Source organism: Ruditapes philippinarum, unplaced genomic scaffold (assembly GCF_026571515.1).
Source record: "Ruditapes philippinarum isolate M1 unplaced genomic scaffold, ASM2657151v2 ctg454_1_1_1_1, whole genome shotgun sequence".
Lineage (NCBI taxonomy): Eukaryota > Metazoa > Mollusca > Bivalvia > Venerida > Veneridae > Ruditapes > Ruditapes philippinarum.
In genome coordinates, this window is record NW_026866640.1 from 124,741 (window position 1) to 145,621 (window position 20,881).

Consider the following 20,881-nt stretch of genomic DNA (forward strand, 5'->3'; position numbering starts at 1 on the left):
CTGCCAAGTATGCTGTGTGGATGATAACTTCCGGTTTGGCAGCTAATCGGATTACCTTGGAGTTGTAGGCCACACGCGTCAGAAGAAATTGTGTGCCAGCAATTTGTAAATATTTATAATAGCATTTGCAGGAAGTGATTCCTGAATTGTTGTATCTAGTAAGAAGAATTGTGCAGATTTGATTTGATATATATGTAATGTAACACACGTAAATGGTTCAAATGGACGAACATTTGATGTAATTCCTATATTTAAATTTGGCAAAACTGCAATAAAAGATTGGACAACTAAATTGAAAATGCTCGTTTTTGTCATTTGATATAATGTTTTGTTTGACAACAGAATATAAAAAATTCGTTAACTTAACTTCATTACATTGCTGGAATGAACCAAACGCGCATACAATGTAATACTAACCGTATAATACAAAATCGCGTTTTATTGACTGACAGGGTAACATATCACTGTGGTTTACAGGCTGTAATCGTCATCCCTGCTTCTCATGAAATAAAACCACATACTGGAAATGTTGGAAACCGGTTTTCTAAAAAAAAAGTGACATACAATGGTGGAATCATAGTTTTCTATCAGTTTCCTGAACATTAAGTATAGATTAGCATTTATAAGTAAGCATTTACTAAATTAAAATGGTTCGGCCAATTTAATTCGGTAAATAGTCATAAATGAATATTAATCAATTCTTAAAATTGTAATTATTCGAAAATTATTATTTGAAACAGTAGATCTACTAGATTTAGAATGGTAATTGATTACGGAGCTACAACAGTATGGCCATTTCACATGAAATGTGAGGTTGTTTCCATGCTATAGTGCTACTTATATTCTGTAGGGCCTGAATGGTATTGTTCATAAATTATTTTAATATTTTTACATCGGTTTTACTCTTGACAAACGCTATATCCCATGAATATTTGATACAATCATCAATGTAAAATTTGTACAGAAGTGTTTTTCTTTGAATCGAGGTATAATTGCTTGGCGCCAAACGTTGAAAAAGACGTCATACCAAGCGCGATATGTCCACACTTCATGAGCATAAGTGGCTATCTTAAAATGAAACTCGTTGTATTTATAAAAAAAACGCACTTTAATCAGGAAAAATACGATAAAGACAGCAAACAACACTACTTTTATAGATATTAACACTTAAAACCCCCGTAATTTAGACGCTGAATGTAACCAAGATTCTAAAATTACATAACTAAAAGAAAAATCAGCATTTAAACATTGTTGGATGGTAAACGCAACTTCCAAACCTTGTATTTTATCTTGTTTCCTCAGATTCCATATTCATCTGTTAGGAAATATTTGTTAAAACCACGTTTAAATATATCGCATGCACTTTGCAAAGAACAAACACTTACTACCACAATTATCGTTTGTTGAGAACCTAAGGCCACCTTCGCCATTCCTTGTGCACTGTTCAGAAGAGCCCGGTACAACCTCGTGCAGAAACACGTGCACATAATGTTGCGGAGGTACTAAGATCTTCCATTTACATTCCCTAGAAAGTGAAAAAATAAAATTGTCGTTCCAGCCATGTCTTGCTTACTAGTGAATGTCAATGATACTTTGAACTATGACATTAAATTGATACTTCGACTTGGTCATTTGTGAATGATTTAGTCTTGTAATTATAACTGTTAATGAATAATGATCCATTGCTCTTTCATTAAAAAATCAACAACAACAAAAACACACACAAAAAGTAAACAAACAAACGACAATAAATCATACATAAAATTTGATTTTAAGTAACAAAAAGGGTTTGAATTTCATTATCAAAATATATGATACATATTCTAATAATAATTGAAACAATTTTTTTTCCACTATTACAAAATAACACATATACATGTATTTATACAATTTACACAATATATTCACATGCACATCGAATAATATTGCAAAATGTCGCTAAATCATATCATCGAGCGTATATAAACAAAGCAAACTGCCATTTATTAAATACGAGTACATGTTCTACTTTATTAAAAACGTCTTAACCTTTTACCTCATATAAGCGTGTTTTGACGGCTTTGTCCCCCCTTTTTGAGGCCTCAACAGTGCCCTATTTAGGCCCCCAACACTATTTTTCGTTTGAGAAATGTGCACCGTCCCCCATTAAAATGGTACATTAGGGGGTTGCCAGGAGGGAGATGTGCCCTCTTCTGTTTGGGGGGTTTGAAAGGGGGGCGGAGTCCCCCCTCATCGCCAAGAAAATTTTGGACATGTGATAGGCTAAAAATGGCCTAAGGTCGATCTAAGGGTAACTAGTTACCGACGTTGAAAAGCCTTTTACTCTATCTCAATTCATTGAGAAGTTGCAGCAATTTGAAGTCAGTTTTGATGGGGAAAAAACAATTTTGAGACGTCCCCCCGTTGCCATGGTAAGAGGATATTTACAATTGAGCATGCTGTTACAGAGGCTATGGTCCAGTTAACATTTGTACCAAGTTTCATCAGTATCGAAGCATTTTTCATAGTTTCATAGCAGTTTGAACTTGTAACAGGAGGCTTTTCGATGAAAACGGCCATTTTTTAACAATATGCTCATGGGGTAAAAGGTTAACGGTGAAATCGCAGCAGAACGACCATGACAAAAGCAATAACCACTTTTACAAGGTAACTGTATTATTATTTCCAACAAATAAATATAATAAATTATAATATCTACAGTACCTATCTGTATCAACAAAGATATCTTATACTCAAATTTGAAAATATTAAAATTTGCCACACAGTCTCTTTGTTAATATAAAATCAACATGTTCCGGCTTCATACAAAGTATATATGCTATGTTTTAAACTAGGCCACAATATGAATATATAGTGTCATTTAAAAAAACTGGCAGTTTCTTTAAGAAAGGACCATCTTTACTTCACTTGTAATAGGGAATGCAGCTTCCCATACACAGTTTGTACATTCTTTTACTTCAATATAACATATTCAATAAGAATTTTATAGATTTCAATAAATTTCTGCGATAAAATTATTTTACTCAAAGATGAGCATAATATATCTTTAAAAAAGAGTGTTGTTCCGAAGATTTTGACCCTGAAGCTGTGTCAGACTTTTGATTCTATTTTAGCCGAAATGTAATGTACATGGTAAAGTTAATGTTGGGAAAGCGCAACGTTTAAACAAGATCGCTCATAAACCCATAGTCAAATGCAAATCACAAATAATATTATCTTTCTTAAAGCATATTATTCAATAGTGTATCATACATTTGTTCAATTACACGCTCAATCATCGGTTAAAACAGCGTACAATTTATTTAGCAATTTAAATTTAAATAAAACAAAGGTCTACCAGTACATGCAGTACTTTACGCCATATACTTACCATACAAAATCTTGTATTATATTGTATTGTAATTTTTATCATGTCTTTGTGTTTCTTCATTTCATAAATGGTGTGTATTATGCATGCTGCTCTCCTATGATGGAGGTAATAAAGAATCTAGGGGCCTATCTATGTTTGAAAAATATTTCTTTCGTTTTAAAAATACAATATACAAATGCTTACAACCAATTAGATTACTGAGGATGGAATTAACGCCGTTTGCTTCTTAGTTTATCGGTCGATTAAGGAAACAAATGTGAACATTATTTTTAGATATGACAATTGAATTATTTTAATCTGGTAATTCTTTTTTAAAAATTTTCTTCATGAACAACTCGTACTTTAGGTATTAATACTCTGACTTAATTTCGATATGACGTTGCTTTGTCAGGAAAGTAAATATATCACAAAGCAACGTCATATTCGAATCATTTCTTTATGAGTAAGCTATAACTCTCTACTTGCCTTAACATACAGATATGTTGTATTTAGTTTAATATATGCAAATGATCTGATAAGTACCTCATTGATGTCTGTGCGGGGTAGTTCGGGTTGGTGATAAAACCACTTTTATTTTGCAACACTATACCCATCTTATCACAAGTTTTGTCGATATACTTTTCTGAAATAGGACATAAGAAATAGATGTAATAGAAATAACACATATTCAGAAATAGGCATTTACATCACAAAAACAACAACAAAAAACAAACTAACAAACAAACAAACAAAAAAACAACAAAAAAACGAAAACGCCGAATCAAGATACAAATATGCATACAATTTAATATGCTTTAATCAAATACATACATGTACATGAAGAACACGATTTTTTTTTCTAAGTGAAGCTTATCGACTCTTTTTTATCGATACAAAAGATTTATTGGGCTAATAAACTCCGTCGTATTTTCATGCAGGCACTGTCTAGAATCCAGAAAGAACCATCGACCTTCCGTAGTCAACTGTAACATACCGACCTTCTATGATCAACTGTAATAATTTTCCAACATGAATTTATTCAAAAGTGTCGGCAAGTGACGACGAGAAGACAACGACCTTGACCGTAGGCTACGGATGTCTTTTGTTATAGATGGCTGATTGGGTTTAACCGTCGCTTCATCACTATCATTGTCATATGGTGACTTTCCAGCTTACCTAGTGGAGATAGATCTCAGGTGCCTTTCTGTGCATTATTTCAGGCACGAGTAGAACCACTGACTTTCTGTAAGCTTACTGGACAAATTCCATACATGAAATAATCCAAAGTCCCTAACGGGATTCGAACTCGCAGCAGAAATTTTAAGATGTTATTAACTCTAAGTTAAAAGATGGTATAACCTCTAAATAATAGAGTTACCTTTAACACACGTATAGCTCACGTTGAATTGCATCGCTTTATTATGAAGACCACAGAAACCAGTTTGATCGGGATTACAACTAGTCATCCCCATACAAAAACGACGTAAATTCATATAACTAATTTCGTCAAATACATGTCCTAGACCGGAAGTGACGTTGTTGATGATAATTTTGGAATCCTTTTCACACTGGATGTTTAAATTGCGCGCGCCGCATATTGTTGTATCACAGCTGTCCCATAATACTGAAAATAGAAAATTAAATTGCTTATGTAAATATGACGTATAGAGCCAATCTCTTTATAAACATAATTATGTATACTTGCAGGAATGAGTGAAAAAAACCCTACACAGAAACAAACAAAAACACCCACACAAAAGAGAAAAAACAACAACATGGAAAAAAGCGACAGCGACAGAAAACAAACAAAAGCAACAAATATATAACCATACATTACCCCCAATCACCACTCACCTCGACCACAAAGACATAATGATTACATGAGTGTCAAAACTATTTAACGCTTTACCTCATATAGATGTGTTTTGACAGCTTTCCGAACCCTCCCCCTTTTTTTTGAGGCCTCAAACAGTGAAAAATGCCCTATTTAGGCCCCAAACACTGCATATGTTGATATAAAAGTGATCTCTTCTTCGGCGACGCCCCCTATCAAAAAGGTACATCAAGGGGTTACCAGAAGGGGGATGTGCCCCCTTCTGTTTCGGGGGTGTGAAGGGGGCGGCATGTAACCAATGCTGAAAAGCAATTTACTCTAACCTATCCATTGAGAAGTTGCAGCACTTAAAAATCAGGTTTGAAGGTAAAAAAAAAACAATGCAAAATAGTGATTTTTGGCAATTTTGTGACGTCCCCCCGTTGCCGTGGTAACAGGAAATTTATGATTGAGCATGCCGTTACAGAGGCTATGGTCTAGTTAACATTTGTACCAAGTTTCATCAGTATTGAAGCATTTTTCATAGTTTCATAGCAGTTTGAACTTGTAACAGGAGGCTTTTCGATGAAAACGGCCATTTTTCACAATATGCTCATGAGGTCAAGAATTAAGTAAGGCTTTTGATTGTAGTTATTTTTATTCTAAAAATAATTCATTTTTAAAGAGAATGGCTTTTCAGAGCTCTATGCTTTATGAAAGTTTTTTTACACACCGATTCACATGGTTCATACAGATCATCTCATCGCTTTAATATGAGAATAGATAAGTCGACACTTTTAACTGTATGTCTTATTTCCACTTACTAAACACTTTATTCCAATGCATAAATAGTAGAGATACAACGCCTATCTGAACCTCTCTGAAAATAAAGATTATACTAAAAGTGTTTTATCTTTATTGTAATAAAACTTGAACTTGATTTCAAAAGAAAATCTTTACACTATTTAATCAGACTTCTCCAGGAGTTTAAAGATTATACCAGATAAGCTTGCAGGAAAATAGTATTCTCTATTTCCTGTTAAAATGTTACCTATGTGTATTGTTTTGCCCTGTTCAGTCATTGAATATATATACAATTACACTTGGTATACTATATAATGTATGTATTAAAATATTAATTGTAGAAAAACGTTTGGTCTTGCTCTATATGTATAAGAAACAGGTAATATAGCTGCCCAGATGTTAAAATTCATATTCTCAGTAAAGCGATGATTGTAATGTTATTTTTTTCTCCCACCATTTAAGAACAAACAAGCATCAGGTATTTGCGTTCATTGGTTTCCAATAGCAACCATACGCATGCGTACTGCGATTATTACAAGAACAGACGCCTGTTGAAACACTTTCAAAGAAACAGGCACGAGAGAATTTACCTATTCTACAGGTAGGTATGCACGTGTTATGGATTTGGATAAGACGTGCTGCCGATGAGAAAGCTTTTATATAAGCACCGACTGATCGTTAATGGCTTTTCTGATTATACATGCTTTTATTGGCTTTTTATTGAAACCAATTAATGACCTTTGAAGAACATATTCTTCTTTCTTGATTATTAAACGGAACATTTGATTGTGTATTAAAACTAACTTAAATTAGTAATCAAGCGCAGCCAAAACGTCTTTACATCTTACCTAATCGATTATAAAACATGAAAGTAGTGTAATAATAAAATTATCTTCTATAAAAATGTGAGTCTTCAAAAAGCCTGTCGGTTCTAGAAAAAATTTGCGATCATATGTAACAGTAAGACTCTTGTTCCCCAGACTTTTCTGGTTTTTCTTTCTGCATCAGTTATAAAATATCCTTGTCTTGCAAACACTTTAATAATGAAAAGGAATACGAACCCAAGGGATTTGGTATATATCAACTCTTCCGGATTTTCAAAGCATACTTATAAAACTACTTTTACTAAAATCAGTTTATGCCATACTTTTATACAGTGTTTCAAACAGATACTTAAATCAAAGAAAAAATAAGTTTCGTCTTAATTAAAACATTCGATCACTTTAACGTTTCCCACTTGCATTCTCATAAAAACCACTATGTATCTATTTGTTTTATTTTCTTATTTGTGTAACACATTATACCTCTGCATGATACCCTTTAGTATGTGAAGATGAAATCTACTTTCCTCAAAGATCTCTCTTGATCGTTGTTCAGACAAAAAGGCTATCTTCATCAAGAAAGGCTGTAGTGAAAGTGTTGTATTCTAATTTTCTGGCAAGGTTAAGAAAGTACACATTAATTAAGGCAGACAGTATGAAAGTTGCAGATTTTAAGGTTAGATTACGATATCGTTTGCATTTCAGAGTAGATTTTCTAGTGTTAGCCGTGTTGCCGTAAATTTTCATCTTCCACCACTGCAAAATCTAGTTACAACAGTAAATTGTTATCCTCGAACCATATGCTCTGTTGTCGGTCTGTACCGGTAACCAGTGTAAGATTCCTACTGCATTACATGAACACATTAGTGAAAAGTAAACAGTGCGAATAATGAATGATACAGACGAGTTCAAGATTACATTATGGCTATATTATATATATACAATTCTCACTTATTGAAGATAAATTCAAACATGTGTGTATGTATTATGTCTTAGAAAGTGCACAATTACGCTATGAACATAATCTGGCCGGGGTATTACCAATATATGGAGATTATGAAAAAAATCATCCTTTGCAAAAAATATGAATATCTACAATCTGTTGCTTTATAACAAGTAGTCATAATAATTAAAAGTGTTATGTTAAAATAATAGCAGTAAAAATACTAAATTGGTATGTACAAATAGCAAATTCATTGTTGTTTTTTTTCTTTTTAATTACAATTGTTTTTCTTTGAAATATGCACTATTAGGTAAACCTTAGATCCGCTGAGCGCGATCATAACTTTAAAGCCATTGAAAACAACTTGGTACGAGACCACTTGGTACAACCTTGTACTAGACTAGACGCTTTGTAACTTGTCGTTTGGTTGTCAGTATCTGACATTTAGACTACGAGTATGTTTTCAGAAAATTATATATAAATTAAACATAAAGCAGACGACATCTGTAGCAGACGTCAATTTACAACTTATAAAGGGTTAAGTGAGTTCAAAAATCTGCGAACAATGCAATGTATGAGCTGGTTGGACTATATTAACTGGTAATTCTACCATTAAATGTCTTTAATAATTCTGATGTTTCTGTTGTACATAAACTGGTGCTAAAGACAGGTCATTCAGAGTGAATCTATCAACTTATAGTTTCATAAAATTTAAAAATCCTGTATGATCAAGAAATTTGCAAGAAAGTTATGGAAAAAAAGAGTAATATATTAACTATGTTATGACAAAAAGAATTTTTTACATTTTTTTTGAAATTGCACTCCACAAAATAATTATGTCTTACATATTTTCCGGTTTCATAGTAATCTGTATTAAACTGGATATTTCCGTTTTACATTCTTACTGTATGAATCATGTAAACATTTATGTAATTTAAAAAATATCTTACCATATCTTACCATATATTTTTATGACAATTGACGTGACAGTGAAATAATCATATAGTCTATTCACTTGTGTAACTCATCTAAATTACTGATATTATATCTTTACTCGGGAATGTTGTAATTTTCTCAGTGATACATGTATTATGATGTGCAGCAGGATAACAGTTGCATATAAAGGGATTTATAAAGGACATCATCTCACAAACATACAAAATATGTACTTAAAATGTAAATTAATAACATAAAATACAATGACAGTTACGAATTGTTTTGCTCGGAGTCATACATCATAATATTCATAGTTACAAAAGTACCATATACATGTTTGTTATAATCTTATTTACACAAACCTTCTAGACTGACCAGAAATAATATAATCGTCTAATAGACGGGTTGTGGTGAAGAGTGGGTCCATATTTTACATTTAATCGGTCAAAGTATAGACAATTTACAATTTGTAATAACAAATCATTCGTTCTTTCATATTTTATGAAAATAAAGAGTGTTTTAACAAAAATCCCTTTGAGCACATTCCATTTTACAATAATAGCATTTCTAAATAAAATATTATACAGACCTTTGTTGCAAAATGTTTTCTAACATTAATACTGTTATGCTTCAAAAAGGGACTAGTCAAATACCAAAAATAAATCATATACATTTTAACACAAATGGAATTTAACATATTCTTTCGTTGAGTTAAACTTAAGCGTTATTTTATTTTTTATAGTTGATAACTATAAATGGCTTCTTCCAGTAATGCATTGCATGACAATATTACAAAAATGGTATTCATTGCCTATATCAGCATAATTTACATTTCTGTACTAGAGTTTCTTCTTTTCTATATTGACTTTTCTATTTCATAAGCTGTCATGATTCATTCTAAGACGGCATGCATAGATATCTCGATTTTCGTATTTCTAATGCAGTAAGAAACTACTTTCCATAAGTTTAAATGTGACAAAATATCAGCACATTTACAGAACCTGCTCATTTAATGAAAGCAGCATCAATAACTAAAACATGACCCCGTAACATTTGAATATGATTTGTAGCGTTGATCCATTATTTTTTTCTCTCACTTGATTCAAGTAAAATCGACACTGTAAATGTGTTTTGGCGACGTTGCTGAGCGGGCACCTGAGTAGAACCGACGACATTCCGTAAGCTATTGAAGTTAACGAACTGTAACAGAATGGTTGTTTCCAACACAATTCAATCAAATGATTAAAAAAAAATTAACTCCGCAACAACAGCATTCTAACACCAATTAAAAATCGGAAATGATTTGACTAAAGATATAACTATATGGAAAGGAAATTATTATGAGGATTACACAAAACAACAGGACTTTAATTAATCTCATTAGGAACACGTTTTCTTAAATTCATTTTGCTATGTAACTAATACTGAAAGCTTTTTATATAGCTCATGTTCCGAGTTTTGTTCAGCAGTGTAAGCTAATCTATTTTTAGAAACATGTCCTGAAACAGGGATGAAATGAATAAACAATTTCTGTAATAAATTTATTCTTGTTTAACATTGAAAAGCTTCTGCCAGGCATAACAGAATAATGCTTCCCTTCACCTGTTAAAATAAGACTAGAAACCTCACATCTGTTAGAAGTTCATAAATAACTCTTAACATACCCGGTTTCAAGAACTTTTATCCACGTACATTTACCCCTCTAATTTGATGGGTTTGTTGTTGTTTTTAATGTTGTTTTTTGTCGAAGTGAATTAACAAAACATATAATTAACAAAAAATAAAAAATAAAATAAATAAATAATTGGAATCAATAATATCGCGTGTCTATGTTTGAACCCTCCCGTTTCTCAGTCCGTACTACTTATTGTTGTTAGTCTTTTAAATATATTTGTTATACGTTTATGAACAGTGAAATTGTTTATTACTATTTGAGACTATACTTATGGCTCTTATAGATTATGGACCCTAATGAGAGACGCCAAATCTGTTTTTTTTAAGTAATGACGTCACATTGGGAAACTCCCTCTCACGAGACAAAAATGAATAATTTTCGTCGAAATAATTTCAAAGTTGTATTTTTTTAAAACATTTAAAAGTAATCTTTAATTGATTATATGTAGCATTCTTCTGGTGTTTTTAATATTCTCACCAAACGTTTTTTGGTCAAAACTATTCTTATTGCGTAATCATTTTGTCCGCTTAGCTTTTGCCTAACTGAAGAATTTATGCTTTAATTACAGAATCAGGTTACCAATAAAAAATTGTGCAAACAACTATGTGATAAATCCCATTCCTTGTAGAAATATAGAGTTCTATTATAACTTTCCATTGGCGATTAAAGCACACACTTCCAGTTTTTTTTGTTTATTTTAAGAAGAAAAATACGGTTTAAAGAGTAAAATATTATTGTAAAATGCATACATAAAGTGCTCAAGCCCAGCATAAGGCAATTAATATTACTATGAATTACCCGTCACCTGTCAGAATGGTTTCTTACTTCGTTAGTTACGAGGTAAAATTTTGGTGATGAAAAAAGTAAATGCTGTAATATTTTGCATAATACAACGTACATTCAAAGTTCAACCTGTACTGTGTAGATAAAATTCATGTATTTCGCAAACTATAGATATTTTTTCGTGAGTTTGATCTTTTTGAGAAATTATTTTAAGCTTACTAATGTGAAAATGCACCGCTTAAAGGAATTTCAATAGCAAATACATGTGCTAAAATTGAATAGCCGAACGCTTTGGACAGGCATTATGGCTGCATATTAGCACACCTTGCGCGGCTCCATTTAGGTGGCAAAGGTACCTTATTTTACCAATCAAGGCTTTAACATTAATCTCTAGAATTTCTAAGTTTTAAATATTTTTATTTAAAAACCATTAAAATACCACAAATGTTTTTAAAACTGACTAAAAATCAGCATAATTGATTTGAAAGTTAAACAGAGAGGAAATAATGAGCAATTAAATTACTTGATATGTTTTGTTTCTTGAAGAATCTTAAAATAGTACCAATTGTAATAAATATTATTTTTACGCTGAATGAAAAAAATGCATTATTCTTTAAATATTTAGAATTCTTTTTTTATATTTTTTATATGGTTGAGTTTCTCAATAACGATAAGTTTGCTGTTTCTCGAAGTTTCTGCCTGTAGACATAGGCTTATACACATAATAAAAATCTGTAAAATAGAGATTAAAAAAACTTTGCCTGATCAAAATATGATAACAGAAACATGTTAAGCGAGATGGTACTGAGCTCGTTTGGTTAATTATCTGCCGTTGAATAAAACATGCTTATTTAAAAAGCAGATATTTCAAATCATGGTTATCAATGCCTTTGGCTTTTGTTATTCATGCAGTTTTAATTGACTGTTCAAAATTTAAAGAGTGGTGAATTGTAAATTGTTTCTTATTTCCTACAGCTATTCAATACATGTTCTTGTTTTGACATCCATTTCCAAAATTAACAAGAAGTAATAACATGTGATTTTAGTGTATATTCAGAGTTTATGTCCCTGATATTGTTTGTATTGTACATACATAAATATTTTATTTTGTTAATAAAAAACATGAATTATTTAAACTAAGGCATTAACTATCGACTATGTTTCTGCTTGAACTAGCGCAAGACTGTTACCATCCATAAACAAGTTCACTTTTAAAAAAACTGAGCTATTCTTATTCATATATTTATAAGTATCATTTAATAGATTAATTTTGTTAAACATTATCCAATGTTGCAAATCATATACTTGTTTCTAGCTACACAAAAAATGTTTCTTTTTTGACTGTCTTAAATAATACATTAACCACTTGTGAATGGCATATAATTTCAATTAACTAAAATGAACTTACTGTCTGTTGTTAATTGGCAATTAACGCTGTCCAAGTACATGCTTAAAACTAGAAAATAATTAATCCAAAACAGTACTCTGTTACACATATCTGAAGAGGTTATTATTTTTTTGCACGAGAAATCCTACCACAAGAAACAACCTGTCTGTTCTATAATCAGTGTCTATATTAAACCCACAAAAATGTTGAATATTTCATCCAGAGCTGCTTGCCGAATGAATGGTAGAATTGTAAACTAACGGAGATGTTGGGATTTTACAGAAGACGGAGAAGTCAAATGTTTACATTTGTTATTTTCATACTATATCTTGATATAATATCTACACCAAAAATAGATTAAACCTTTACCACCCGTGTGCTGCGTAATCTTCATTTGCTTTGAAATTAAACTTTTTATTGTAAGAGAACGTAAAAAATGTAAACTACGGTAAGTAACAAAATTTGATCATTAACAGACGATAAAATAATTTTTGATTAGCATTTTCAGATACGCACACTTTCACTGCTTTTTTCTTTCAGTATATCATTTGAAATTTAAATGCCATACTCATTTTACCAACAATGTAAATATACATATTCAAGTTTTAAGAATTGTTCTTTTCCAAATCGTACAGAGTAGGCATCAATTTCTAATTTAAAACTTTTGGACAAAATGCATCTACAATTTTACCCCCCATAGGCCATTTCACTTGATATTTCAAACAATTATAGCACCTCCCATACTTGTTGATAGGGCATATAAACTTTATCAAACACTTTCTTTTTCTATTTAGACAACAGTTTAAACAAGTTTGCCTAAGATTTCTTTATCAATATGGGATGAAATATATTTCCTGCAATAGCCGGATTCTAACGTTTAAAATAGACTTAAAATTCACAGGCTTTCAATTGCTATTTAAATTGAAATTCTTTGAAAAAATACTTCTCGCCTTTTTTTAGAATTTGAAGATGATAGCTTTGCATTTGACTACATGTATAATTGTTGCAAAACAATTTATTATTGATGATATTAACATTGACAGATGTATGTCGTGTCAAAATAGCACACTGATATATTTGCAGAGGTCATGTGGTGAGTCATATCAAATAATGCTTCGTATATTATGCTGGTCGAAGTGCTAGACGTCAGATAACTTTACAAACACTTATCTTTAATCATATATCATAAAATCCCATCATGTTCTCAATTCTATATTTCCACTGTTATATGGTGTAAAACTTAACGACTTAAAATGTTCCCAACGGCGGGGGTAGTATGTAGTTTGTAATGTTCCCAGTGGGAAATGTTCCTAGTGGCGTGGGGAGTATGCAATGTGCAATGTTCTCAGTGGCGTGAGTGGTATACAATGGGTAATGTTCCTAGTGGCGTCAGAAGTATGCAGTGGGTAATGTTCCTAGTGGCGTGAGCAGTATGCAATAGGTAATGTTCCTAGTGGCGTGAGTAGTATGAAATGGGTAATGTTCCTAGTGGCGTGAGTAGTATGCATAGGGTAATGTTCCTAGTGGAATGAGTTGTATGAAATCGGTAATGTTCCTAGTGGCGTGAGCAGTATGCAATGGGCAATGTTCCTATTGGCGTGAGAAGCATGCAATGGGCAATATTCCTATTGGCGTGAGCAGTAATGCAATGGGTAATGTTCCTATTGGGCGTGAGAAGCATGCAATGGGCAATGTTCCTAGTAGCGTGAGAAGCATGTAATGGGCAATATTCCTATTGGCGTGAGAAGCATGCAATGGGCAATGTTCCTATTGGCGTGAGATCATGCAATGGGCAATGTTCCTAGTGGCGTGAGAAGCATGCAATGGGCAATGTTCCTAGTGGCGTGAGAAGCATGCAATTGGCAATGTTCCTAGTGGCGTGAGAAGCATGCAATGGGCAATTTTCCTAGTGACGTGAGAAGCATGCAATGGGTAATGTTTCTAGTTGCTTGAGCAGTATGCAGTGGGCAATGTTCCTATTGGCGTGAGAAGCATGCAATGGGCAATGTTCCTATTGGCGTGAGAAGCATGCAATGGGCAATATTCCTATTGGCGTGAGAAGCATGCAATGGGCAATATTCCTATTGGCGTGAGCAGTATGCAATGGGTAATGTTCCTATTGGCGTGAGAAGCATGTAATGGGCAATATTCCTATTGGCGTGAGAAGCATGCAATGGGCAATGTTCCTAGTGGCGTGAGAAGCATGCAATGGGCAATGTTCCTAGTGGCGTGAGAAGCATGCAATGGGCAATTTTCCTAGTGACGTGAGAAGCATGCAATGGGTAATGTTTCTAGTTGCTTGAGCAGTATGCAGTGGGTAATGTTCCTAGTGGCGTGTGTATTATGCATTGGGTAATGTTCCTTGTGACGTAAAAAGTATGCAATGGTATTGTTCCTTGTGACGTAAAAAGCATGCAATGTAATATGTTCTTTGTGACGTAAAAAGTATGCAATGGGTAATGTTTGTGGTGACGTACATAGTATGCAATGGGTAATGTTCCCTGTGAAGTAAAAAGTATGCAATGGGTAATGTTCCTTGTGGCATAAAAAGTATGCGATGGGTAATGTTTGTGGTGACGTGAAAGGTAAGTTTTGTTCCGAGTGGTGTAATAAAGTATACAGTTGGAAATATGGGAATAACACGTTGACGTAAGAAACAAGGTGGTAAAATGAATAGTCCTAGCTGCATGAGTAGTATGCAATGGGGATGTTCCTCGTGTCGTGTGTAGTATGTAGTTGGTTATGTTTCTAGTGATGTGAGTAGCTAGCAATGGGTAATGTTCCCAGTGGCATGAGAATTATGCGGTTGAAACTATTCTCAGTGGCATTAGAAGTATGCAGTGGATACATTAAACATATCGCATAGCCATGTAAGAGTTTTCGCGTGTGCACGTCAAAGCTATCGCACGACAATGTATATCATAATTCAACTTTAACATGAATTATAAAATAAATGTCGCAGTCTTGGATTATTATGTGTAAGTTTACATGAAGCAAACAATTATTTATAAATATTATACTTTTGGAAGATTATTTATAAGTTAACATGAATGTAAATATCATGCATACAAATTGTATTGTAATGAATGATTTATTCTTGTACTGGAATAGTCGACATGTTAATCATGCATTCTTCTGAATCATATATTTATTTATTTCGCTCTTCATAATTTGTTTATTATCTTTAATCAAGTAGATTTACCCGTTTCACAGCAAATACAATTGTTTGATTCTCTCGTATCATCAACTTTAAATTACGCGGCGGAGGTATGGGGATCACACATCGCACCCGCTGTCGAAGTTATTCATAGTAAATTTTGTAGAAAAATTTTAGGAACTAAATTATCCACAAACCGAGAGGCGTTATATGGCGAACTTGGTCGAACACCTATGTATATTCAACGGAAAGTAATTATGATTAAATATTGGATTAAGTTATTATCGCTTCAAGAAAGTACTATCCTTTTTAAAACATATTCTATGTTAAGAATTGATGCTGACAATGGACAATCTTATAATGGTAAAAATTGGGCTTACACTATTAAACAAATATTAGATGAATCTGGATTAATATTTGTATGGGAAAACCAATATAGCATACAGATAGATTTTAAAGCAATTAAATTCAGAATTCTTAGTTTGTATTACGAACAATGGTATACCTTGATAAATAATTCACCTCGTCTTGATACATACAGTTTATTTAAACATACTTTTGATTTAGAAAAATACTTAAGTGTAATTAAAGAACCAAAGTATAGAATAGCCTTATCTAGATTCAGAACATCGTCACACAATTTAGCTATAGAATATGGAAGATATCGTAATATTCCAAGAAATGAACGTTTTTGTGAAAATTGCCAATTTATTCAAATAGAGAATGAATATCATTTTTTACTTATTTGCCCGAAGTTCGCCGATTTGAGAAAAAAGTATCTTAAACGGTATTACTACACATGGCCGACTAAGCAAAAGTTTATCAATTTAATGTCTGAATCATCGTTAACTGTAATTAATGGTTTAAGCAAATTTATATATCATGCTAACACTTTAAGAAATTAATCCTATCAAATGTGATCTGTATTTTATTCATATGATTGTAAGGCTCTTCTGAAAAAATCCATGTACTTGTGTTGTTTGTGTTTATATATTTTGTACTTGCTATAAACATGTATTTGTTTAATGCAATAAAATTTTGAAGTTGAATTTATTCGTGCAATCTAGTAGCACTTAGTGCTAAACTTATACGTTGACACCGCCCATTGTATTACTAATATGGGTCATTTTTGTAAAGTCAATTATTTATTCAATTACGTGATATGGCAGTTGTCGCGACAAACTTATAGTATTGCCAAACATTAATGAATTGGATAATTCAAATACAATATATATACTATATTATACTATATTAGTATACATAGTATTATTATAATAATTAATAAAATTGCATTATGAAAGTCATAGAACAGTATCTTGTTTTACAAATAATCAATTTATCAACTCACTTAAAGTAGCTTGGTGTAATGATAAAAAACACTTACACTGACTGATATTGGATAGAACTTTTTGGTCTGGATGTGTAAAATTTCAGATCATTCGCTCACTCGTTTTTCCCAAGAATTATCATTTTATTGTGTAAATGGACCTAAAAATGATTTTTTTTATTTCAGTTTGGGCTAAGAATATATAAAAACAATCAACTTTCAATTTAATTATGAGTGTATTATCTTTTGCACTTTTTACTGTCACTATACTAGAGCCCCGTTTGATATTTGCAAGAGTATTTTGGCTTTTGGACCTCAAAATGCTTCTTTTATGAATATTATAAATTATAGAATTCATAACTCCCACTTCACGATAAGTATAACGTGCTTAGCTGTATATAACAATAGTTTCTGAATGTTAAAATGTTATAATTCAAACATTTATACTTTAATTACGTTTTTTACTTGACTTATCGTTAAATATAATATCGAAGATCATGGAAACTATGAAGTGCTTTTTGCAACAAGGCATTCTCGGGCATTATACTGAAATAAACCGTGATATATCTATTTTTAGAAAATAAAATATAAGTACCTTGTAGGAATGATAATTTAAAACACCATTTTTGTTCCAGAACTAGGTGGACTTCTTAAATTCCACAATGATAGTAAAGAATGTATGTTGCAGTTTTGACCTATTGTCACTGACTTACGACGAATACTTACAAATACACATATTTCATGGATGAATTTCAAGTTTTATGAAAATGAAAAAGAATCGACAAAAGTTAATTGTCATCGGACAAGTTTAAAGCAAAACAAAATTAGCTTGGTGTATATATCTTATAAATTTATATGTTAAAATAATTACAAACGTTCATACTTTTTTGCTTTTTATCATATAATATCAAAATAATAACTGTTCCGATTATTTGACAAAACTGTTACACTTTCTATTTTCAGAGAAATGTCATAGAACGCAGATGGAATGAATAAACAATTCCTCTAATAAATTTATTCTTGTTTACAATTTACATGATTGTGCCAAGGCGGAAATATGATTTCTTCCCTTCACCTGTTAAAATAAGACAAAAACTCTACATCTGTTATAACTTTATAAATGTCTTAATGATGCATAGGTAATAGATTTTTTATCCACGAAGGTTTTCATCAATATTGAAAAAAAAGTACTTGTTTAACATAAAAAGTGGTATACACATTTTATCATTGATAATTTTTAGAAATCTTAACTAACAATGTATTACATCATTGATACATAACCAGTATCTGTAACTTTTTAGTGAATATCTCATTTGTAAAACTTCAAATTTAGCCCCACAATCAAACATAAAAGAACTTGGTTTTTTCAGAACATGAAAGATAGCTTTGAAGTAAATTTGTTTGATATTTTGCTCATGATAAATTGTTAAATGATTGAAAACAAGTTTATTGTAAATGTGATGGTTAACATATTGACTTTAAACAATAAAATATTCAATGCTTTTGTCATTTTCAACACCAGTAATTTACAATCAATTTCAGTGTAAGTATTGTAAGTATTTTTGCTATTTTGATCTGAAGCACAATGTTTTCTGACAGAAATTTCTCTACCTGTATATAGGACAAATAGATTAAAACCAACACAAACTTAGACATCAAAACATGTTTCGCTTTATTAGCTTCGTCAGTTGATATTGATATACCTGTATATTGCAGCCTATGATAGTGGCACGGCCGAGGGGTTATCGCGCCGGACTAGTTACTAGTTATATAAGAACTGTTGTGCTTATGGGTTCAATCCACGTCAGAGACAATCTGTCGTTTCCTTGAGCAAGAAACATAAAATGAGACGCGTCATGACAAAACCAACATAGTGCGTTGGCGACCAGCATGGATCCAGACCAGCCTGCGGATCCGCGCAGTCTGATCAGGATCCATGCTGTTCACTTACCAACCCTATGACAAATAGAGAAACTGATAGCGAACAGCATGGATCCTGATGAGACTGCGCGGATGCGCAGGCTGGTCTGGATCCATGCTGGTCGCAAACCCTTTATGTTGGTTTTGTCATACGCGGCTCAAATGCATTGCGTAGTACTGGCTATTAGTTCCAGGAACAAATTTGGGAGTGTATAAGCTTATAGCTTCCTACACTATCGAACTGAATAAGTACCGAATACACTAATTGCAACCTAGCTTCTAATATAAACACCTTTTTTCTGTTGATTAATTAACCTGAACTGATAAGTGATTATCCTATACTCTAGATACTGGAGACCCCTGGACCAATAAAAAGATAGTCTGAAATATTTTCACAAAATCTGTAAATAAAATTATGTTATAAGAAGTAAAAAAATCATGTTGAAGTCTTGTGTATATTAAACAGTAGTAATTACAGTATACTTGTCACGATAAAGTAGTTATTTCCTTAATGCTACAAACAAGTAATTTACAAATCCGTGAAGTAAAATATTTAAACCTAACTGGCATTTCATTAACCCTTCAAGTGCACTACGTCATATTCAGATATTATTTACGTTCTCATATTCAAACATATTAAACCATGCAGTTTTGCTAAAACAGAAAAAGGCAGAAGAAAGAAAACATGCAACAGATACTAATATTTAGCAGCAGACGACAATAAGAATAGGGTAGTATCAAGGAAAAATTATGTAAGAAATAAAAATGATACAAAATAATTTCTGGATATATACTTAAATCCACAAAGTATAACAAAAATATACCTTTTGATACGCGCTTTATCCATGTAATACTCTTTTATGATAAGTTTACATATTTAGATAATAAATATGATTAAAAATTAATGAAAATCAACTATCAACCAGCTAGTAAGTTATGGTTAATTTAAAATGTATGTGTTATAAACAATACAACAAAGTAAATACTTGTTTGCTATAAGAATGTTTCATATGTACATTTTTAAAGTTTGGTACAAAAGAGAAAATGGGATAAGCATTGTTATCACTCAATCATTAATCTAGTTTAAACTATGCAAACTATATCTAAACGTTTAGCATTAGATTGTTTTGGTTCGTATGATTGGAAAAAGGTATAATATAAAATATTCCACTATTATAGCTTAAACAGTGCCCATAAACAGCTTTCATTGACAAGTACCACTAATCGCCCAAAAAGTCGCCAAAATGAAAATGCTGCGGGCATGCTTTTATCGAGACTTACATGAACGGTAATGGTGGGTGCAAGCTACTAGCACCCCCGACACCGTCTTTAGCAAATTTCGTCATTTATTTATGGAGCCATTGTTAAAAGAAATTATTACAAATAGCATATACTTACGGTCTGTAGTCAACTGACATTGAAGACAATTTAAGTAAATACTAAGCACTACAAAACAATCCATCCAAAACATCCTATTTTTCCACATTTTTACTGATTATTTTATCCAGAAATCCGACCACAGAAACAACTTATATGTGTTACAACTAGAGCCTATATAAAAGCCACAAATAGGTTAGGTTGTATATATTTCATCTGGAGAAACAACATATTGAATGTAAGGTAGAATTATAAATAACGGAGAAATTCAAAGGAGTAGATACGAGGTTTAATGTAGTAGATGTTTAGTGAATATTTTGATAACTTATGCTTTCGTTAAAAAATAAATTCAATTTATCGGCACTGCATTAATTCTTTATACATGTATCATTTACAAAGTAAAATAAGCTAGTATGCTACATTTGAATTGTTTATGAAGTTTATTTATACATGTATCATTTATAAAGTGAGATAAGCTAGTATGTTAAATATAAATTGTTTATTAAGTTTATTTATACATGTATCATTTATAAAGTATGATAAGCTAGTATGCTACATATGAATTATTGATAAAGTTTATTTATATATG

General features: G+C 31.9%; 1 protein-coding gene across 1 annotated transcript; it reads right to left on the bottom strand.

Moving 5' to 3' along the window:
- Positions 1-500: 500 nt before the first annotated feature.
- LOC132733189 (uncharacterized) lies at positions 501-20,537 on the bottom strand. Its single transcript, XM_060719788.1, has 5 exons — positions 20,314-20,537; positions 4,728-4,973; positions 3,893-3,992; positions 1,386-1,525; positions 501-544 (listed from the first exon to the last, which is right to left on the bottom strand). The coding sequence occupies exons 1-5, from the start codon at positions 20,399-20,401 to the stop codon at positions 501-503; spliced, it is 618 nt and encodes a 205-aa protein (XP_060575771.1). The 5' UTR covers positions 20,402-20,537.
- Between the last annotated feature and the right edge of the window lie 344 nt (positions 20,538-20,881).